The sequence below is a fragment of the Danio rerio genome, chromosome 19 (genome assembly GCF_049306965.1).
Source record: "Danio rerio strain Tuebingen ecotype United States chromosome 19, GRCz12tu, whole genome shotgun sequence".
NCBI lineage: Eukaryota > Metazoa > Chordata > Actinopteri > Cypriniformes > Danionidae > Danio > Danio rerio.
In genome coordinates, this window is record NC_133194.1 from 49,277,997 (window position 1) to 49,302,500 (window position 24,504).

Genomic DNA, 24,504 nt, shown 5'->3' on the forward strand with positions numbered 1-24,504 from the left:
GCGCGAGTGAGCAAAATTTAAATAATTATTTAAAGTTATTTATTTTAATTATTTTCACTATTATGTTGGAATTTTAATCATGTGTTTAGATTATTTTTTATTTTTTTGGGCTGCTCGATTTTGGGAAAAATCATAATCCCGATTATCTTGGTCATAATTGTAATCACGATTATTCAAAACCATTGCCAGTTAAGGTCAAAATTATTAGCGCTCCTGAGATTTTTTTTTTTTATAAATATTTCCCAAATTATGTTTAACAGAGCAAGGAATTTTAACAGTATTTCCTATAATATTTTTTCTTCTATTTGTTTTATTTTAGCTAGAATAAAGACAGGTTTAAATATTTTGAAACCAATTTAAGGTCAATATTATTAGCCCCCTTAAGCAATATTTATTTTTGATATTTATAATTTTAATTAGATATTTTGATAACTAGCGTTATAATGACTTGCCTTATTACTCTAATTAAGCCTTTGAACTGCACTTTAATCTGAATGCTTGTATTTTGAAAAATATCTAGTAAAATATTATGTGCTGTCATTATAGCAAAGACAAAAAGAAATCAGTAATTAGAAATGAGATATCAAAACTATTATGTTCAGAAATAAGTAATTAAATTTTCTTTCCATGTAACAGAAATTGGGCAAGAAAAGGTTTGCTAATATTCAAGAGGGCTAATAATTCTGACTTCAACTGTATACATAGTTATTTTCCACCATGCAAAGGAAAGAGAAATGAATACAATAGAATAAAAATATGAAACAAACTGTGCTTTAAGCATCTTCACTGTAAGAAAAACACTTTAGCTACAGCATTCCTTCAGTCAAGAGCAGCGAGGGTTTTCTCGTTATGTTTGTTTAATAATGATAAAAACAGGCGGCAGAAGGATAGCGCGCTGTATCTTTAATGGTTTCTCTTTCACGTCTTTTGATCCTCAACTCGTTTGTTTATTATACAAATAAGGGTTAATGTTAATAATCACTAAACACCGCGTTTTGACACCTATTTGACCATTAAAGCATTCACGTTAAGATGACTTTAGATGTCTGCGCTCCTCTGCTCGTCTCAGTGTGTGAATGAGAGTGAATGCTGACCGGCCGCGGGCTTCTGACTGCGTGATCGTGCTGCACACACACATAAGCTCTTTCGCGCTTTTAAGAGCAACACGTGTACAACTGTGGCGAAATATGATGCAATAATCATTTATCTCGATTAATGCTTTTTATAATCGTTTGAAACCGAAATCTAAATCGGATTTTCGATTAATTGCAAAGCCCTTTATAATAGTGGACCATTTTTATACCTTTTTCTACCTCAATACTTATCCTCTCCCGCGCCCCCCCTGTGAACTCTGGCGCCCCCCTTAGGGGGGCGCGGACCCCAGGTTGGGAAACACTGGTTTAGATTGCAACTATGCAGTTTATTTATAAGGGTAGTGCTATTTTAAATACTTTCGGAGATACAGCATGACTGTGGCCATCAACCTGTCATACTGAGGAGAGCAAAGACGGTTGACGTTCTGCCACAAGATGGCGACAAAGGCCGCATAATAAGTCCTTAGGGGAGAATGACTCAGCGTTTGCTTTTTGTACAGCTGATCAAATTATTATGAAACAGGTAAGTGACATTCTAAATCGATCTCTCTCTTGTGTATGTTGTAGTGCTGTATTTATACCATAGTAATCTTCTAGGATTTGCTTTGCTTTGGCTTTTTTTGGGGTTAATTATTGTCATCTCCCGATTGCAACAGAGAAATACTGGAAAATCTCTGTAGACTGATGGCATTTCATGCCGTTCAGCCTTATAATCTTAAAATGTGAGCAAAATCAGCTTGTTTTGTCATCACTAAACATTATGCTAGAGAATCGTTCAAATAATAGCTCTACAGTTACATCGGTGAATGAGCAACAGTTTCTTCTGTTCTGAAGTACGCTGCAGATGTGAATGAATGGCGGAAGAAAGTAGTTCCTCATACAAAAGGGTTTTTAGACTCTCTGTGTTTAAGTTTCTGTTTTTATACACTATTATGCCGTCAGACTGTTGTATAAACGCAATATCACACTCGTAGCAGTGCCATATCATCACTTTCGGGACACTAAGATCCTATAAGTGCCGATATACAGCCATATCACACTGCTACTCGTGTGATATTGCTCATATATAAATTAGGTACAAATCTTTACTTTTTTTTCTTTGTTTATTCTTATTTTTAAAGATAATTCTGCAGATATTCTTCATTTAATACACTTCATGTTTTAAGAACGCTAAAACAAATGTAAATATCAGTTATGAAGGATGCCAGAAGCTCAGATAGATGCTTTAATGCAGGGAAAAAAACGGTACAGTAATAAATGGACTGACGGATGAACAAGCAGATAGACATCAGCTTGAATGAACAAATGGACGTACGCATGAAAGTAATGAGGCCACGGATGACTGAAAATTAGCACTCAGGTCAGTTTGTAGAATCATAATGGAGAGCGACTGTCAGAGTGGTCCCGTTGTAGGCTGGCTTGCGCATTTTAATAGAGTCACGCCATTGTCCTGTTGATTGAGCGTTGTCGGTTTCTGTGCCAATAGCTTGATTTACTGATCCTTCATCACTCCAACAAGTGCTGGAGAGATGAACAGTGTGAGTATGGTAATGCCGCACTGCTTTATGGGACGTCCCGTTAGTGAATGATCACCCTGTTCTCGTTATCTGTCGATTGGGGTAATTGGTGTTTGTCAGGCCTGGGTTGAATAATGCTGCTGTAATATAAAACAGCCTTCATCTACACCAATCTGTCCTCACACATTGTATATACAGTTCACTATTACAGTCTTTCTCAAATATTTCCAGAGCAAGTATTTCCTATAACATTTTTTTCTTTGGAGAAAGTCTTATTTGTTTTATTTCGACTAGAAAAAAAGCTGTTTTTAATAATAATAAAAAAACATTTTAAGGTCAATATTATTAGCCCCTTAAGCAATATTTGTTTTGGATTGTCTACAGAACAAACCACTGTTATACAACGACTTGCCTAATTACCCTAACTTAATCTAATTAACCGCACACTTACTGGCCACTTTATTAGGTACACCATACTAGTACAGCGTTGGACCCCCTTTGTCTTCAGAACTGCCTTAATCCTTCATGGCAGAGATTCAACAAGCTACTGGAAATATTCCTCAGAGATTTTGCTCCATATTGACATGATAGCATCACACAGTTGCTGCAGATTTGTCGGCTGCTCATCCATGATGCCAATCTCCCGTTCCACCTCATCCCAAAGCTGCTCTATTGGATTGAGCTCTGGTGACTGTGGAGGCCATTTGAGTACTGTGAACTCATTGTCATGTTCAGGGAACCAGTCTGAGATGATTGAGCTTTATGACATGGTGTTATCCTGCTGGAAGTAGCCATCAGAAGATGGAGACACTGTGCTCATAAAGGGATGGACATGGTCAGCAGCAATACTCAGGTAGGCTGTGGCGTTTACACGATGCTCAATTGGTACTAATGAGCCCAAAATGTGCCAAGAAAATCTCCCCCACACCATTACACCACCACCACCGGCCTGAACCGCTGATACAAGGCAGGATGGATCCATGCTTTCATGTTGTTGAGGCCAAATTCTGCCCCGAGCATCTGAATGTGTCAGCAGAAATGGAGACTCATCAGAGCAGGCAGCGTTTCTCCAATTCTCTATTGTCCAGTTTTGGTGAGCCTGTGTGAATTGTAGCCTCAGTTTCCTGTTCTTAGCTGACAGGAGCGGCACCCGGTGTGCTCTTCTGCTGCTGTAGCCCATCCACCTCAAGGTTGGCCGTGTTGTGTGTTCAGAGATGCTCCTCTGCAGAGCTCGGTTTCAATGAGTGCTCATTTGAGTTACTGTTGCCTTTCTATGAGCTGGAACCAGTCTGGCCATTCTCCTCTGACCTCTGGCATCAACAAGGCATTTGCGCCCACAGAACTGCAACTCACTGGATATTTCCTCTTACTCAGAGCATTCTCTGTAAACCCTAGAGATGGCTGTGCGTGAAAATCCCAGTAGATCAGCAGTTTCTGAAATAATCAGACCAGCCCATCTGGCACCAACAACCATGCCACATTCAAAGTCACTTAAATAACATTTCTTCCATATTCTGATGCTCGCTTTGAACAGCAGCAGATCAGCTTGACCATGTCTACATGCCTAAATGCATTGAGTTGCTGCCATGTGATTGACTGATTAGAAATTTGCGTTAATGAACAACTGGACAGCTGTACCTAATAAAGTGGCCGGTGTGTGTGTGTGTGTGTGTATGTATGTGTATATATATATTTATATATATATTTATGTACAGTAAAATAAAATATTTTTTCGTTCTAAAATTTGCAAAAGAAGTCCAATTCAATAATGTAACTAATAGTGAATTTTTAAAAGTAAAATGACATCCCATGTTGTACAGTATATTCATATTCAATAGCTGGACACGTCTGCTCACATCTCACTGTTCATTGTTCATGATTTCCGCCTTTGAGAGTCGCTGTTTAGAGGGTAATTTAGCAGGAGTCTGTGTTCCTCGGTGCCCGCTGTGCTGTTTGAGTCCCCGGGGCCCTCAGAGCCCCGCAGATGTGTGTGAGGCCGTGCAGGGACCAGTGTGGTCCAGACCCCGTCGGCTTCAGCGGCTGCGCTTTGATTGAACGCTGCTCCAACTCTTCATAAATTCCTGTCGCAGCCCATTAAGAAGCCTTGGAGAGACGACTGCTCTCATTTATTCTGCACACACACACACACACACACACACACACACACACACACACACACACACTCTCTCTCTCTCTCTCCTGCTCACTTCAGTCCTCGCTCGCCCCTGTTCACTGCTTTTTAAATACCCTGTTAATTACCCCGTCTGTCCTCTTCATTCAAATGAGAGTGTGTGAGAGGAGAGTGTGTGTAATGTGAAATGGGAAGCAGAGACTGGAGTGTTGGCTTATCTGTGGTGCAGAGACTGGGGCTGGAGCTCTGATAAACATACACAGAGGAGCTGTAATGAGGCAGATACACACACGCACACACACACACACACACACCGGAGACATGGCATGCTTAAATGCGCACACACACTCGCAAAACACAGACACACACCCAGACACACACATAGATAGACAAAGGTAGGCCCCCCCCTCCACCTACACACACACACATATACACAAACAACACAGACTCTTCGACACAGCACACACTCTCAAAACACAGTGACACACACAGGAAACATGGCATGCTTAAATGCGCACACACACTCACATTCTCTCAGAACACATAGACACACAAATGTTGGCCCCTCCCCTTAACACACACACACACTCACACACACACACTCAAAGGCATGCGCACACACTGGAAACATAGCATGTTTAAACATTCACACACACACTCACACACACACACTCAAAGGCATGCGCACACACTGGAAACATAGCATGTTTAAACATTCTCACACACACACACACACACACACACACACTCAAAGACATGCGCACACACTGGAAACACAGCATGTTTAAACACACACACACACACGCACATAAACACACTCAAAGACATGCACACAGACACACACACACTGGACACACAGCATGCCTAAACACACACGCACATACACACTTGATACACAGCATGCTTAAACACACACATACACACACACACACTCAAAGACATGCGCACACACTGAAAACACAGCATGATTAAACACACAGCAGGCTCAACCACACACACACACGTGCGCGCACACACACACACGCACACACACACTGAAAACACAGCATGATTAAACACACAGCAGACTGAACCACATACGCTTGCACACACACACACACACATGCACACACTGGAAACACAGCATGCTTAAACATACACACACATATACATGCACGCACATACACACACTTAAAGACATGCACACACACACACACACACACACACACACACACACACACACACACACACACACACACTCACACACTCAAAGACATGTGCACACACTGGAAACACAGCATGCTTAAACATACACACACACGCACATACACACACTCAAAGACATGCACACACACACACTCACACACTCAAAGACATGTGCACACACTGGAAACACAGCATGCTTAAACATACACACACACACACGCACGCACATACACACACTCAAAGACATGCACACACACACTCAAAGACATGTGAACACACTGGAAACACAGCATGCTTAAACATACACACACACACACACACACACACGCACGCACATACACACACTCAAAGACATGCACACAGACACAAACACTGGACACACAGCATGCTTAAATGCACACATACGCACACAGACACATTTATACACACACACACACTCAAAGACATGCGCTCACACTGCAAACACAGCATGATTAAACACACACACACACACAAACACACACACACAGGCAGGAGGGCAGTCAATCCTCCACATGATTAGTCAGTTCATATGTCATCCATTAGAGCAGGTTTGTGTCCAGAGGCGCTTTAATTGGAGCTCGCGGGTCAGCGAGGAAACCCTCAAACACTGAAAACAGCGCCAGAAATCTAGCAAACACACACACACACAGATATGTGGCGGCGGTTCATTGCGCTTCAGCTTGAGCAATTGCTGTTGGTTTTGCTCTTATTACTTTGTACCAGAGTATGAATAATCACTTGTGTTCACATTTCAGTGACAAATTAAAGCCACTCGCATGGTCAGGTGGACCGCACGGTGGTTTTGTGTTTAGCACTGTGGCCTCACAGCAAGAGGTCGAGTCCCAGCAGGGTCAGTTGGTATTTCTGTGTGGAGCTTGCATGTTCTCTCGGCGTGGGTTTCTTTCGGGTGCTCCGGTTTCCTCCCACAGTCCAAACACATGTGGTATAGGGGAATTGGGTAAGCTAAATTGGCTGTACTGTATGAGTGTGTGAATGAGTGTGTATGGGTGTTTCCCAGTACTAGGTTGCAGCTGGAAGGGCATGCGCTGCGTAAAACATATGCTGGATAAGTTGGCAGTTCGAGCTTGGATTGATAAAGGGACTAAGCCGACAAGAAAATGAATGAATGAATAAATAAAAACATTAATGCATTAATAAATGCATACATAACTTAAATCTTAAGTATAAAAAATAAATAAATAAAAGAATTAATGCATAAATGAATAAAAACAAAAATATATAAATAAATTAAAACATTAATGCATAAATAAATGCGTACATAATTTAAAACATTAATGCATAAAAATGATAAACTATAAAAGCATTAATGCATACATAAATGCATAATAAATAAAAGCATTAATGCATAAATAAATAAAAGTGTTAATGCATAAAAAATGCATAAATAAATAAAAGCATTAATGCATACATAAATGCATAAATAAATAAAATCATTAATGCATACATAAATGCATAAAAAATAAATCATTAATGCATACATAAATGCATAAAAAATAAAAGCAATAATGCATAAATAAATTCATAAATAAATAGAAGCATTAATGCATACATAAATGCATAAATAAATAGAAGCATTAATGTTTACATAAATGCATAATAAATAAAAGCATTAATGCATAAATAAATGCATAAAAAATAAAATCATTAATGCATACATAAATGCATAAAAAATAAAAGCAATAATGCATAAATAAATTCATAAATAAATAGAAGCATTAATGCATACATAAATGCATAAATAAATAGAAGCATTAATGTATACATAAATGCATAATAAATAAAAGCATTAATGCATACATAAATGCATAAAAAATAAAATCATTAATGCATACATAAATGCATAAAAAATAAAAGCAATAATGCATAAATAAATTCATAAATAAATAGAAGCATTAATGCATACATAAATGCATAAATAAATAGAAGCATTAATGTATACATAAATGCATAATAAATAAAAGCATTAATGCATAAATAAATGCATAAATAAATAACAGCATTATTGCATAAATAAATAAAAGCATTAATGCATAAATGCGTACATAATTTAAAACATTATAAAATTATAAATAATAAAAGCATTAATGCATACATAAATGCATAAACAATAGTAGCATTAATGCATAAATAAATAAAAACATAAATGTCTAAATAAATGCATAAAATAATAAAAGCATAAATAAATGAATAGTTTTCCTCTGTTGAGCTGGTAACCTGTATGACTTCCATATTTGTTTTTTTTACTATGGAAGTCAATGCTTACATGGTTTCAGCTTTCATCAACATACTATATTTTGTGTTCAGCAGAGGAAATATGTATGATTTAAAACCACTTGAAAGAGAGCAAATGATGAGTAAAATGTCATTATTGACTGTACTGTCCCTTTAAACTTTGTCTGGGAAAGAGTTAGCAAATTCCTCCTCTGTCCTCTCAGTATCAGTTTTCACATTATATACAGATTCAGCCTTCATAATTCAGGTCTCAAATATGAACTGACAGCACTGATACTTCTTGTATGTGTACTTTTCTTGGCCTTCTACCCGTAAGGGAATGTAATTCGTTTCAATTCGAGCCCTTTTTGTCTCCTCAGCCAAATCCAAAGTTTTTCTTTTTCTCCCATAAGAGCGGAGAGGCTAAAATTACATCTCTCTCTCTCTTTAGGCTTTATAATGGTATTACGGCTCGACTCTGAAAGATCTCTGTTGCTCATCTCTGTTTTCTGCTGTAAAGCTTCAGTCCGAGAGCAGATGAAAGAGCTCGCTAAAGAAAGAGTCACACAATGCTTTATAGAGTGCATCTTCTTGTTTTAACAGTGTCTTTAACACCATCGGGTATTTTTGCATGAAGAATATTAGCTTTATTTTATCAGCATTGACTGTTTACTTTATTGAAGCCCTATTAAGCACAATCATCCTCCAGTCCCATGACAAAAGGCAATGCTTTCTATTGATTGATTAATTAATTAATTAATTTGTCTGTCTGTGCATGCATAAATAATTGCATAAATAAATGTCTGTCCATCCGTATATCTATTTATTTGTGTGTATATTTATGCATGTATTTAGTTATGCTTTTATTTATGCATTTATTTATCAATTTAGGTTTTTATTTATTCAGTAATTTATTTATTTGTTTGTCTGTCCATGCATGAATAAATAAATGCATAAAGTATTGTCTCTCCAATCATTTATTTATTTATTTATTTATTTATTTATTTATTTATTTATTTATTTATTTATTTATTTATTCGTTTATTTATTTATTTATGCGTTTATTTATTTATGCGTTTATTTATTTATGTGTTTATTTATCAATTTATGTTTTTATTTATGTTTATTAATATATTTATTCTTTTGTCTGTCTGTGCATGCATGAATAAATGTCGGTTCATTTATTTATTTAATCATGCATTTATTTATTTATGCTTTTATTTATCAATTTATGTTTTTATTAATTTATTTAGCAATTTATTTATTTGTTTGTCTGCCGGTACATGAATAAATAAATGCATAAATTAACATTTGTCCTTTTATTTATTTATTTATTTTTATTTATTTATTTGTGCATATGTTTATTTATTTATTTATGCATTTATTCTTTATTTATGCATTTATCTATCAATTTGTTTTGATTTATTGATTTTATAAATTATTATTAATTTATTTATTCATTTGTCTGTCCGTGCATGAATAAAGAAATGCATGAATAAATGTCCGTTCATTTATTTATGCATATATTCATTTATTTATTTATGGATTTATTTATTCATTTGTTTATCTATTTATGTTTTTTATTATTAATTAATTAATGTATTTATTTATTCATTTGTCTGTCTATGCATGAATAAGTAAATGCATAAATAAATGCCCATTTATTTATTTATGCTTTTATTCATCCAATTATGTTTTTATTTGTTTATTTTCATTTGTTTATTTATTTGTTTTTATTTATTTATTTGTTTGTCTGTCTGCCTGTGCATTAATAAATAAATGCAGAATTAAATGTCTGTTTTTATCCATTTATTTATGCATTTATTCATCTATTTATGCTTTTATTTATATTTGCATTCATTAAAGAAATTAACGTATTTGTATTTTACATATAGGTTTTAACAATTTAGATTTAAAAATTATGAATAAGTAAATAAAGCAAATTCTACTGACTAATGAATCTTTTCTGACAAAATCTTCATTCATTTTCATAATCATTCTTTTTTTTTTTTTAAGCAAGTAAAATAATCTGCTAATGAAGTAAACAAAATAATCCAGTTTTTTTACTATGACATCATATTACTTTGCTTACCCCATTGGCAGAAACTTTAGCTTGTTTTAAGAAAAAAAAATGTAAATAAGAAAAGGCTTTTTTGAAGTGCAGTAAATCTTACATACTGCTGACACAAACACACTTCAAGCCGCATTAGTATCTGCTTTCTCTAATACTCTCCATTGTCTCTCTATCATTCCCTGTAATTCTTTCATCCCTCCGTCTGTCCTCCTCCACCTCTGATCTGTGTCTGGTTTTTCCATCAATCCTTCACTCCCACTATTTATTCCCAGTCGCTGAAAACCCAAATGCCTCTTCTCGCATCTGATGAACTTCTCAACCCGAACGTCGTCTGCTTAATTGAGTTTAGCCTCTTGTTTATGAATTGCTCTGGAGGAACGAAAATAATGAGATGTTTGAGCGGGAACATTTACTAATCATTTGGTTTATGTTAATTGTTGTGAGCGGCCCACATACAGCTGAAGAGTTATTAGCCCTGCTTTTCTTATTTCCCAAATGATGTTTAACAAGGAAATTTGCACAGTATGTCTGATAATATTTTTTCTTCTGGAGAAAGTCTAGTTTGTTTTATTTCAGCTAGAATGAAAGCCGTTTTTAGGTTTTGTAAAGCCATTTTAAGGTCAATATTATTAGCCCCCTTAAGAAAATATTTGTGGTAGAAGAGACACGAGATTGGATTCACGAGATGAGATTTTTGCACCATTCATTCATTCACTTGTTCATTCATTCATTCATTCATTCATTCATTCATTCATTCATTCGTTCGTTTACTTGTTCATTCATTCATTCATTCATTCATTCACTTGTTCATTCATTCATTCACTTGTTCATTCACTTAATTGTTCATTCATTCATTCATTTACTTGTTCATTCATTCATTTAATTGTTCATCCATTCATTCATTCATTTATTTACTTGTTCATTCATTCATTCATTTACTTGTTCATTCATTCATTTAATTGTTCATTCATTCATTCATTCATTCATTCATTCATTTACTTGTTCATTCATTCATTTAAATGTTTATCCATTCATGCATTCATTCATTTACTTGTTCATTCATTGATTCATTTACTTGTTCATTCATTCATTCATTCATTTAATTGTTCATTCATTCATTCATTTGTTCATTCATTCATTCATTTACTTGTTCATTCATTCATTCATTTAATTATTCATTCATTCATTTACTTGTTCATTCATTCATTTAATTATTTACTTGTTTGTTCATTCATTCACTTGTTCATTTATTTATTAATTTACTTGTTCATTCATTTACTTGTTTAGTCATTTATTCATTCATTGTTTTTTTTAAGGGTCACGAAACACTAAAGCACATGTTTTGAGCTGTTGACAGTCATATATGTGTTTCACGCTGCTATTAACACTATTATTAAATATTTGACTTAAATATTGTTGCTGGAGAGTGAATAATATTGACGTCAATAGTGGCTACAAGGATTAATGATGGGACCCAGATGTGCTTGTGTTTTTAGTTTAACATACCTTCTGCATAAATACAGTAGCACCTTCTAATATCGTCATTGGCCAATCAAAATCCAGTATTCCAGAGAGGCCTGTAATAAGTCGATATATTGACTATGGCGACGGGTCTTGTTGATACAAGCACTGTAAACGCAGTAACAATAAACAGCAGAATCGATAGCGCGGGCTGGTGCCGCAGGATTGAATAATGCTGTGGAGCAGAGCACTGATCAATGGAGACAACCTTCAATACTCTGACATTTGGCACACAGTCTCTCTCTCTCTCTCTCTCTCTCTCTCTCTCTCTCTCTCTCTTTCTCTCTCTCTTTACTGCACATGCACTATTACTGCTGCTCATATCTGCGAATAAACTCTCACAGACTTCAGTGAGTGAGTGAAACTGGGCTTGTTAAGCTGAGGTGTTATTTCTGGTTTGTCTCGTGTGTTTCCTGTTCATTAATACACAGGTTTACATGTTCATTCATTCATTCATTCATTTATTCATTCATTTACTTGTTCATTCATTCATTTATTCATTTACTTGGTCATTCATTCATTAATTTACTTGATTGTTCATTCATTCATTCATTTACTTGTTCATTCATTCATTAATTTACTTGTTCATTCATTCATTTATTCATTCGTTCATTCATTCATTTATTTATTTACTTATTCATTCATTAATTTACTTGTTCATTCATTCATTCATTCGTTCATTCATTCATTTATTTATTTACTTATTCATTCATTAATTTACTTGTTCATTCGTTCATTCATTCATTAATTTACTTGTTCATTCAATTATTTATTTACTTATTCATTCATTCATTTACTTGTTCATTCATTCATTCATTTATTTACTTGCTCGTTCATTCTTTCATTTACTTGTTCATTCATTCACTTACTTGTTCATTCATTCATTCATTCATTCATTCATTCATTCATTCATTCATTCATTCATTCATTCATTCATTCATTCATTCCCTTGTTCATTCAATCATTCACTTGTTCATTCATTCATCCATTCAGTCATTCACTTGTTCATTCATTTACTTGTTCATTCATTCATTTATTCATTCAGTCATTCACTTGTTCATTCATTTACTTGTTCAAAATTCTGAATTTAAACAAACAAAGTTGGCACTTTATTAAACTTAATCTGTTTGTTTAAATTCAACACAAATAAGTTGTTTGCAACAGTTCTGCATGCAACACTTTTTCAGTGTAAACATGTTTCTTCTAATGACGCAGCTTTTTTTTTTTTTAAAGGGTTTTGAGGCATTTTTTGAACTAATTTAAGCTGAAATCAGTTTTTTTAATGGATTTAATTTGGATTGATCTGTTATATGCATTAACTCGATAGTACAAAAAAAAAACACATGCTTTATAAACATGACTAAGATGGAGTTTTCTGATTTTAGAAAGGAGCTCTTGACATGTTTAACCATGTCTCAGTGTTTTCAGTGTGTTCTGATCTGCACGTGTCTTCGGTGAATGGTTTCTCTCAGTGACGCTGTATGTTTCTCTGGCCTGCTGAACTCCACACAGGCTGAAGTTTCCCACAATAGCGCTCGCTGCAGATGATGAATGCTGTGTGACGTGGGTTTCGTCCCGGTGGAAGCGGCTCTTCATTTCAGATGTGCTATATTGAGGATGCAGATGCTCAGAATACAGCACAGCAAATAAACCACAGCAGCAGCAGCAGCAGTGTGCTTTTACACTCATAATGTCTTCAAAATCTCTGTGCTATTTTCAGAATTTTACAAAACACTAATTTTAAAAAAAATCCTACACGTTTAAAACCCCTTTAGTGCTTGAAATGATGTGTAAATTTTACAGCTTTTACAATGACTATGACAGTTTTTCAATTCCTTTAACAAGTTTGATAGTCCCTTATTTATCTGAGTTCACCACAGCGGAATGAACCACCAACTAATCCAGCATATTTTTTACAAAGCGGATACTGTTCCAACTGCAACCCAGTACTGGGGAACACCCATAAACACACGCACTACACTCTCAGAAATAAAGGAACGCGAGCTGTCACTGGGCTGGTACCTTTTTAAAAGTTACACATTTGTACCTAAAAGGTCCATATTAATACCTCAAGGGTACACACTATTCAATTCAGTTCAGCTTTATTTGTATAGCGCTTTTACAATGTAGATTGTGTCAAAGCAGCTTCACATAAATGGTCATAGTAACTGGAACAGTGTAGTTCAGTTTTTACTGTTTAAGTTCAGTTCAGTTTAGCTCAGTTCAGTGTGATTTAAGATCATTACTGAGAGTCCAAACACTGAAGAGCAAATTCATCGATGCACAGCTCTACCAATCCTGAACCATGCAAGCCAGTGGCGACAGCGGAGAGGGAAAAAAAAAATTCACCTGATAGGACTAGTACCTTAAAAGCACAAAAAAAAGCTCCTCTTAAAATTTTAGGTACTAATATATTCTTTTGAGGTACCAAAATGGACCCTTTAAGTACAAATGTGTACCTTTTGAAAACGAACCACCCCAGTGACAACTCGCGTACTTTTATTTCTGAGAGTGTAGTGCATGAGTGTGCATGTGTGTATGGGTGTTTCCCACTATTGGGTTGCAGCTGGAGAAGCATCTGTTTCGTAAAAAATATGCTGGAATAGTTGGCGGTTCATTCCGCTGTGGTGACCTCAGATAAATATATGTTACAGATAAATACATGTAAATATTTCTGAGAGTGTAGAGCCAATTTAGTTCAACAATTCCCCTATAGCGCATGTGTTTGCACTGTGTTTTGGTAGCGACAGCGCTAAACATGTTTTAAAACAAGGTAAGAGTTCATCATTAGGCCAATTGAAGATCAGTATCTGGCCGATCTCATAAACCGATCGCAAAGTGTTCAGCTTATACATCCATAACGTGAGCAATGCATCCAAATTGCATTGTCACGTCATTTTTTTCACCATTTTTGTCTATCGGTTTTATCTAACCTTTTTGTAAAGCTGCTTCTGACATGTTTACAAAATCCTTAATCGATTCTCTTAGCTAAGGCGGTAGAGGGATCATGTGCTTATGCAAGTGTAGTTATATAAAGCTTGAAGCATCAGAATCTGTATTTTTGGTTATCGTCTGATCATAACCAAATCGTCTGACTCAGTATCAGCTGCAAAAATCCTGATCAGAGCATCCCTATTCATCATCATCATCATCACTGACTTGTGTATTTGTTTATTTCCTGACAGAAACTGAAACAGAAGAATCAGCAGCTGAAGATGATCATGGATCAGCTCAGGAACCTCATCTGGGAGATCAACTCCATGCTGGCGGTCAGGAGCTGAGAACACACACTCACACACACAAACAATCTCTCTCCCACAAACTAATACACACAGGTATCAACGCATTAAAGAAGAAAAGGTATGAAGTGAAGAGAGGCTGAGCTGAGGAAACTCTACATGCACACACACACACACACACACACCTCGGCTTCAGCAGTGTTCAGTCTGATGAACATTAGAGGCTCGTTCACTCAGACACGCTTTCAAACGAAGCTTTTACGCAACTGTAGTCATCAGATTCTGCATGAGCGATAACAGATTCACTTTACTCTGCATTTCTCATTCAGAAATCTGTTGTGTGAGATGTAGAATGCATATTACTGTGCTGTTAATATATATATACACGTATTTAAACAAACAACAAAAACTCTGCTCGTCTCAGGTGCTTCTTGTTTGTGTTTGTTGCATGTTTTTGGTACAGGTATTACAGTTCAGTGTGTGTGTGTGTGTGTGTTTAACCACTGCATAAAATGTCTAGATTTACACTAAACTGTGAACTGACATCATTACAGAAACATTTTAAAAAGTATAAAATATTATATATTATTAAATATTATACATTAATATTCTATCTATCTATCTATCTATCTATCTATCTATCTATCTATCTATCTATCTATCTATCTATCTATCTATCTATCTATCTATCTATCTATCTATCTATCTTGTCTATCCTTCTATCTTGTCTATCCTTCTATCTATCTATCTATCTATCTATCTATCTATCTATCTATCTATCTATCTATCTATCTATCTATCTATCTATCTATCTATCTATCTATCTATCTATCTATCTATCTATCTATCTATCTATCTATCTATCTATCTTGTCTATCCTTCTATCTATCTATCTATCTATCTATCTATCTATCTATCTATCTATCTATCTATCTATCTATCTATCTATCTATCCTTCTATGTCTATCTATCTATCTATCTATCTATCTATCTATCTATCTATCTATCTATCTATCTATCTATCTATCTATCTATCTATCTATCTATCTATCTATCTATCTATCTATCTTGTCTATCCTTCTATCTATCTATCTATCTATCTATCTATCTATCTATCTATCTATCTATCTATCTATCTATCTATCTATCTATCTATCTATCTATCTATCTATCTATCTTGTCTATCCTTCTATCTATCTATCTATCTATCTATCTATCTATCTATCTATCTATCTATCTATCTATCTATCTATCTATCTATCTATCTATCTATCTATCCTTCTATGTCTGTCTATCTATCTATCTATCTATCTATCTATCTATCTATCTATCTATCCTTCTATGTCTATCTATTTATCTATCTATCTATCTATCTATCTATCTATCTATCTATCTATCTATCTATCTATCTATCTATCTATCTATCTATCTATCCTTCTATGTCTATCTATTTATCTATCTATCTATCTATCTATCTATCTATCTATCTATCTATCTATCTATCTATCTATCTATCTATCTATCTATCTATCTATCTATCTATCTATCTATCTATCTATCTATCTATCTATCTATCTATCTGTCTATCTATCTATCTGTTTTGTCTATCCTTCTATGTCTATCCTTCTATGTCTATCCATCTATCTATCCATCCATCCATCCATCCATCCATCTATCTATCTATCTATCTATCTATCTATCTATCTATCTATCTATCTATCTATCTATCTATCTATCTATCTATCTATCTATCTATCTATCTATCTATCTATCTATCTATCTATCTATCTATCTATCTATCTATCTTGTCCATCCATGTCTGTCTATCTATCTATCAATATATCTATTTACAGTATCTGTCTATCAAATAAAATAATATTGTATACCATACAGCACAAATTTACAGTAACACTTGATGGAAGCATCCTATATAAAAGCACAGCGGTCTACAATAATGCTTGAATAATTAAACTGATGTTCAATACGCTTCACATTATATGCAGTGCCTCTGGATGTCTAGACCTTTTAAATCATACAAAAAAAATGAAGATGCAAGTCATGCCGTTCTAGCATCAAATATGACTTTATTCATTTTCTTATAAATCATTCATACAAAATTGGCATTTCGCAATTTCTTTATTCGTCTATAAAAAGTCATGTTAATCACTGGGCTGAGGGGTCAGGACAGGAGGGAGCCAAATAAAAAAAACGAAGACAAAAATAACCCCAAATAAATCAGCGTTTACTCATAAATAGCCTAAAGTGGTCATGCAAGTCTGGTTAACAGCCGAACGTGTGTGTGTGCATGTGTGTGTGTGTGTGTGTGTGGTGTTTAATGTGTGCAGATGATTTGTTCATTTCTGTCCCAGACCACAAACTCAGTTCAGCTGAATCAAAAGGCACAATCAGGGAGAAATCAGAGCCGTTTTAGCGCATGATTGCTTATTGCTAAATTACAGAACAGAAGGAAAGTATCAAGATAAAGCCCATGCTCACATATTCTTTTGGACCAGTCATGATGTGATGAATGAAATAATATGCGAAGAAATCAGAGAGAATAATACAAATGCATGAGTTTAAATCCGCCAAGACTCTTTGGTGATCTTGCATGTGTGTGTGTCTGTGTGTGCGCGTAGTTAGCAGCAGTATTCAACTGGCCAGTTCACATCTGTGGCTTTATCATGTTACGGTAAATAACACTGATGACTATACAGACACCTATCAGGGGTTGTCTGCACACAGTTAGGGGCAGATCTGGAGCTCACTGCACTGTAAAAAGCAAGTAGTTACTAATCTTAAAAAACTCATTACAACTAATCTCTTTTAAAGCATCGGTTTTATTTCAATTTTAACGTAAAGTCAAAACTAATCACTTTTAAAGCATTGTTTACTCAAATTTCAAAGTCAACCAATCATTGAATCGATTTCAAAGTCAACCAATCATTGAATCGATTTCAAAGTCAACCAATCGTTGAATCGCTTTCAAAGTCAACCATTCATTGAATCGTTTTTAAAGTCAACCAATCGTTGAACCGATTTCAAAGTCAACCATTCGTTGAATCGCTTTCAACGTCAACCAATCGTTGAATTGCTTTCAACGTCAACCAATTGTTGAATCGTTTTTAAAGTCAACCAATCGTTGAACCGCTTTCAAATTCAACCAATCGTTGAATCGCTTTCAAAGTCGACCAATCGTTGAATCGCTTTCAAATTCAACCAATCGTTGAATCGTTTTCAAATTCAACCAATCGTTGAATCGCTTTCAAAGTCGACCAATCGTTGAATCGCTTTCAAATTCAACCAATCGTTGAATCACTTTCAAAGTCGACCAATCGTTGAATCGTTTTCAAAGTCGACCAATCGTTGAATCGTTTTCAAAGTCGACCAATCGTTGAATCGTTTTCAAAGTCGACCAATCGTTGAATCTCTTTCAAATTCGACCAATCGTTGAATCGCTTTCAAAGTCAACCAATCGTTGAACCGATTTCAAAGTCGACCAATCGTTGAATCTCTTTCAAATTCGACCAATCGTTGAATCGCTTTCAAAGTCAACCAATCGTTGAACCGATTTCAAAGTCGACCAATCGTTGTATCTCTTTCAAATTCGACCAATCGTTGAATCGTTTTCAAAGTCAACCAATCATTAAATCGCTTTCAAAGTCAACCAATCGTTGAATCGTTTTTTAAAGTCAACCAATCGTTGAATCGTTTTTAAAGTCAACCAATCGTTGAATCGTTTTTTAAAGTCAACCAATCGTTGAATCGCTTTCAGAGTCAACCAATCGTTGAATCGCGTGTAAAGTCAAGAAATATTATGCAATTAGTTGACTTTTTAAAATAAAGTGAGTAAACCCAAATCATTATAATTATTAAGTAAATTAACTATGTGCATAAAAAAAAAAAAATGTTAAGTCAACTTAACAGCTAGAAGTTCTAACAGGTTTACTCACTTTTTTAGGCAAGTACCCAATCGCTTTTTACAGTTTGGCCCATTTTACAAGCCCAGATTTCCACTAAATGGGCTGTGCAATATTAACCCAATCAGATGCTTTGTTCTTATACTCCAGCTGCATGGGCTGTGTACAGTGATATGTGGCCGGCGCAACATTGTATGTCAATTCTGTGATATGACAATCATAGGTATAAAAAGCTAAATTAAACAATTTGCAGAATTGAACGAGATGTGTGCTAAAAGTAGAAAGAAACAAAACAGACATTTTCTTAAGGGGGCAAATACAGCTGACTTGAAACTAACTCATGCACTCGTATAGCGAGACTCAAGCGCCTAAACAATGTCAACACCTAGAAACTGAATTCAGGCCATAATTATGATTTACAATGTTAGTTCGATTACACTAGCTTCAATAAAGACTGCTTGTGTTTTTAAAACCACGAATAACTTATTAAAATACAACATTCAGTGTCAGATATGTGTTGGAATTTCAGCGTGTAGAAGTAGACTAAATGTAGTGTATGATATGTCAGGACTGGCTGAATGGTGAAAAATAAAAAAGGCTTTGGCTCACAGCTGGCACTTTTTAAAGGAACACCACTTTTCCGGGGAAAATAGGCTTATTTTATGGCTCTCATAGAGTTAAACAGTTTAGTTTAGTATTTTTGTATCCATTCTGGATCTGGCAGAAGCACTTTTAGCTTAGCTTAGCATAAATCATTGAATCGGATTAGACCATTAGCATTAAAAAAAAAAGTTACTTTATTTTCCCATTGAAGCAGCTCAATGATGTTAGGCAGTGCTGCTATCTAGCTGGGGACTATTTTCAGCTGCTGTGTAGTATAATTACATGGTACGACAGCAAGTTTAATTGATTATAACGCCAAAATTAGAGTATATTTAAGTCATATAAATAGCAACTTTTAAGTTCTGTCAGTCTTGCATCCACAGAAGAGTCAAGCTTTAAATAGGAAAAAAATCATGGCAACTGTTTTGAGTTTTTTTTTTTTTTTTTGAGCGAGATGCTGATGGTCCAATCCGATTTAATGATCTATGCTAAGCTAAAAGTGCTCCTGCTAAACCCAGATATCAGTGGAATGGATTACAACAATGGTAAAACTCATTTAACTGTAGCGGAGCTGTAAAATCAGCTTATTCAAAACAAGTGGAGTGTTTCTTTAAGTCCAGTCACCTTCACTAAAGGCCACTAAACACAGCTCTCCTTCAAGTCTTCAGATATTCAAGTACCAGCAAGCGGAGGCTGAAAACACCCAGAAACTTCACCTCCAGAGCAGATCACGCACATGTTGATCAGAGCAAACACTTGTGGGTTTCTAGAGGATGTAAATCAGCCAGATGTGTTCATTTGAGGAGGAACGATGGACTTTGATGCACAGATCGTTTTGCAGGAGGAAGATAAAGCAGAGATCAGAGGAAATCTCACCGTTTCTGCACTGTAAGCCTTTGTTTACATGCTAATTCTTTCATTAACACTATTTTTTCTCTGAGGATTTAGGGAATTGTAATTATTTTTTATTTGAATGCATTTTTAAGGTGGATTTGCATGAATTAATTGGGTAGGGCGATTTGACAAGCCACTTAAGGCAACTCATTAGTCTTGGCACTGATTTTCAAGAAAATAAAATACATGTATGAGAAATAAAACACTGCAGGGTGTTTGAATGGTGGCTACAGCACTAATAAGAGGAAGCGTTATATCCAATGACGCTCTGTTTGTTTACTTATCAGCTTTGATCATTTAGATGCATTGGCAATGACTCATTATGAAGCCTTAGAAACGAACACAAAAACAAATACCCCAAAATGTAAAGATGGGTTACAGGTTTAAAAAAAGTGCCGACTGCAATATAATCCAGCATTGGAATTTTTAGAAATGCAACTTCCTGTTTGAGCAGATTCTTAAAGGGACAGTACTCCAAACTCTGAACTGAAAGCTGAAAATTCTGTCATTATTCACTCATGATTCACACACTTATTTCAGTTTTTTCTTTTTCTGTTGAACACACAAAAAAAAGATGTTTAGAGAAATGTTGGTAGCCATTGACTTTCATACTAATTTATATCTGACTATTGAAATCAATGGGTGAAGCTACCAGCATTCTTCAAAATATCTTCTTTTGTGTGAATGAAGAAACTGAAAGGTTAAAAACCACACGGGGAGAGGAAGATTTGAGAGAGATATCCCTTTACACGATGCTGATGCTCAACAGATATGACCGTGATTGGCTCTAATCATCACTTCTCATCATGTACACCAGGGGGCACCAAACTTGTGTCCTGCAGATCTTAGCTAGCAAGTTGGAGCTAAACCCTGCAGGGACACCGGCCCTCCAGGACCGAGATTGGTGACACCTGATGTACACAGATATTAGAACACCTTAAAGCCACATCTATTAAAGGATCTGTCTATATACGAGTGATCTGCTGATGGATAAACCTGACTTTCATATTGGTGATATTACATATGATGATCAGCGGAGCCAATCACTGTCATTTCTGATGACAATGTGAACATATTAGCCAATCAGAGGACTTTAAAGAGAGAGTTAACACATTGTTTAATTTCCTCAACATTTACTCACACGTGGATGTAAACTTTGAGTTTCCTTCTTGTGTTGAACACAAAAGAAGATGTTTTGAAAAATGCTGGTTGACTTCCATAGTAATTTTATTCCTACCATTGAAATCAATGGGTGCCAGCAACCAGCGTTCTTCAAAATATCTTCTTTTGTGTTCAACAGAATGAAGAAAGTCAAAGGTTTAAAACCACATGCGGGACACTAAAATATGAGGTATTTTTATTTTTGGGTGCTGCTGATTGGCTATTGTAAATCACATGCTCAACAGATATTCCTGATTGGCTCTAATAATAATAATCTTTCATCATGTACACGGATATTAAAGCAATTAAAAGTCACATCTAGAAGAGGATCTGTCTATATACACACGAGTAATCTTCTGTTAAACACAAAAGAAGATGTTTTGAAAAATGCTGGTAGCCATCGACTTCCATAGTAATTTTATTATGACTATTAAAATCAATGGGTGCCAGTGAGCAGCATTCTTCAAAATCTCTTCTTTTGTGTGAATGAAGAAACTCAAAGGTTAGAAACCACATGGAGAAGAGTAAAATTTGAGAGAAATATCCCTTTACATGATGCTGATTGGCTGTTATGATCACATGCTCGACAGATACGAGCGTAATTGGCTCTCATATTAATTTCTCATCTACACAGATATTAGAGCAATTAAAAGTCACATCTATTAGAGGATCTGTCTATGAGCAGATATACAAGTGAGATAAACTAATAAACCTGACTTTCATACAGGTGATATTACATTTGATGATCAGTGGAGCCAATCACAGTCCTGTCTGATGACAATGTGATCATAAAAGCCAATCAGAGGACTTTAAAAAGACAGTTCACCCAAACATGAAAAGCATTTACTCACTCAAGTGGTGTTCAACTTATGACTTTCTTTTCTTCTGTTGGACACAAATCAAGGTTTTTCGAAGAATTTTCGAAAAAATAAATCAGCTGTTGACCTCCATAGTGAAAACAAAACATTGGAAGCCAAAGATATAGATTCTTCAGTACATCTTTCTTTGTGTTCAGCAGGATGTTTGGATCAAGTGGAGGATGAAGAAACAATGACATTTTTTTTTTTTTTTTTTAGATGAACTGAAGAATCCATTTAACAAACAAGTTCAGATGCAAAAATCTGTAATTGCCATCTGAACACTGTGTTTATGTTCAGTTATTTCCCTTTTAATAGAATAAAATGAAATCATTCTTTACCATCAAAGTGAAATGACTGAACCTGAGAAAAATGCTCATTTCAGAAGAAAAATTAAAGAGACAGGTCACTCAAAAAATGTTAATCGTGTAATCATTAACTGGCTTCAATCCTTTAAGAGTTTCTTTCTTCTGTTGAACACCAAAGAAGATATTTTGAAGAATGTTGGAAACCTGTAACCACTGACTTCCATAATAATTGTATTTCCTACTTTGGAGGCCAATGGATTTCAGCTTTCTTCAAAATATTGTCTTTAAAGTGTCCAACAGAAGAAAGAAACTCATAAAGGTGAAGTGAAATAAATGAATATATTCAAAAATAAAGTTTTTACATGAACTGTTTCTTTAAGAGTTGTTTTTTTTGCATCTGAACTATATAAATCTCATTATTTTAGCATCACAGTGGGAAAATTTTGATAACACTAATATGACTGGATCTGGATAAAGAAGAAAAAAGAAGATATTTTGAAGAATGTTGGAAACCTGTAACCATTGACTTCCATAGTATTTGTTTTCCTACATTGGAGGTTAATGTTTTTTGGCCTTGAACAGAATATTCTAACTGGTCAAGGTCAATCATTTGAGGGAGAATAAACTCTTAAGTTATCATTTCTGGGTGAACTGTCCCTTTAAGAGTTTTGTTTACATCTGAACTTTTTATTTAACTTCAAAATCTCTCTGATTTTAGCATAACAGTGGGGCACTTTTGATAACACTAATATGAATGGTTCTGGATGAAGAAGAAAATCAGATATTTTGAAGAATGTTGTAACCATTGACTTACATAGTATTTGTTTTCCTACATTGGAGGTCGATGGTTTTTGGCTTTGAAAAGAATAATCAAATTGATAAAGGTCTGGAATTATTTGAGGGTTTGCATCTGAATTCTTCATTTACAACTTTAAAATCTCTGTACACTTGATAACACTAGTATGACTGGATCTGGATGAAGATGTAAAAAAAGAAGATATTTTAAAAAAATGTTTGAAACCTGCAACCATTGACTTTCATAGTAGGAAAAACAAATACTAGGAAAGTAAATAGTTTTCAGCTTTCAACAGAATAAAAAAAACTCAAAGGTCTGTAATCATTTGAGGGAGAATAAACTCTAAGTTATCATTTTTGGGTGAACTGTCCCTTTAAGAGTTTTGTTTGCATCTGAATTCTGCATATAGCTTTAAAATCTCTGTATTATTTTAGCATTACAGTGGGAAAATTTTGATAACACTAATATGACTGGATCTGGAAGAAGAAAAAAGAAGATATTTTGAAGAATGTTGGGAACCTGTAACCACCGACTTCCATAGTATTTGTTTTCCTACAATGGAGGTTGATGTTTTTTGACTCTGAATAGAATAACCAAACTGGTAAAGGTCAATCATTTGAGGGAGAATAAAATCTAAGTTATCATTTCTGGGTGAACTGACTCTTTAAGAGTTTTGTTTGCGTCTGAATTCTTCATTTACAACTTTAAAATCTCTGTACAATTAACACTAGTATGAATGTATCTGGATGAAGAAGGAAAAAAAGAAGATATATTGAAGAATGTTGGAAACCTGTAACTATTGACTTCAATAGTATTTGTTTTTCCCACTGTGAAAGTCAATGGTTTTTCAGCTTTCAACAGAATAAACAAACTGATAACAGTCTGAAATCATTTGAGGGAGAATAAACACTGACTAAATGATCATTTCTGGGTGAACTGTCCCTTTAAGAGTTT

At 34.9% G+C, this 24,504-nt stretch overlaps 2 protein-coding genes across 4 annotated transcripts in view; one reads left to right on the forward strand and one right to left on the reverse strand.

Moving 5' to 3' along the window:
- med30 (mediator complex subunit 30) overlaps window positions 1–15,426 on the forward strand; it is a 42,062-nt gene extending 26,636 nt beyond the window's left edge. Inside the window, exon 4 of one of the 2 annotated variants that reach the window (XM_073930643.1) lies at window positions 14,961–15,426. In XM_073930643.1, coding sequence (XP_073786744.1) covers window positions 14,961–15,056 — 96 coding nt within the window. In that variant the 3' untranslated portion in view covers window positions 15,057–15,426. 2 annotated transcript variants of the gene reach the window in all.
- Window positions 15,427–20,477: 5,051 nt separating this feature from the next.
- Window positions 20,478–24,504, reverse strand: part of ext1b (exostosin glycosyltransferase 1b) — a 222,163-nt gene continuing 218,136 nt past the window's right edge. Inside the window, exons 11-12 of one of the 2 annotated variants that reach the window (XR_012394557.1) lie at window positions 23,117–24,504; window positions 20,478–22,913 (exon numbers count right to left, since the gene is read on the reverse strand). The exon at window positions 23,117–24,504 is cut by the window's right edge and continues 1,008 nt beyond it. The gene's annotated coding sequence lies outside the window, so the exon portion shown is untranslated. Of the gene's footprint in view, window positions 22,917–23,065 lie in introns of both variants that reach the window. The other variant, XR_012394556.1, reaches the window with a different exon arrangement.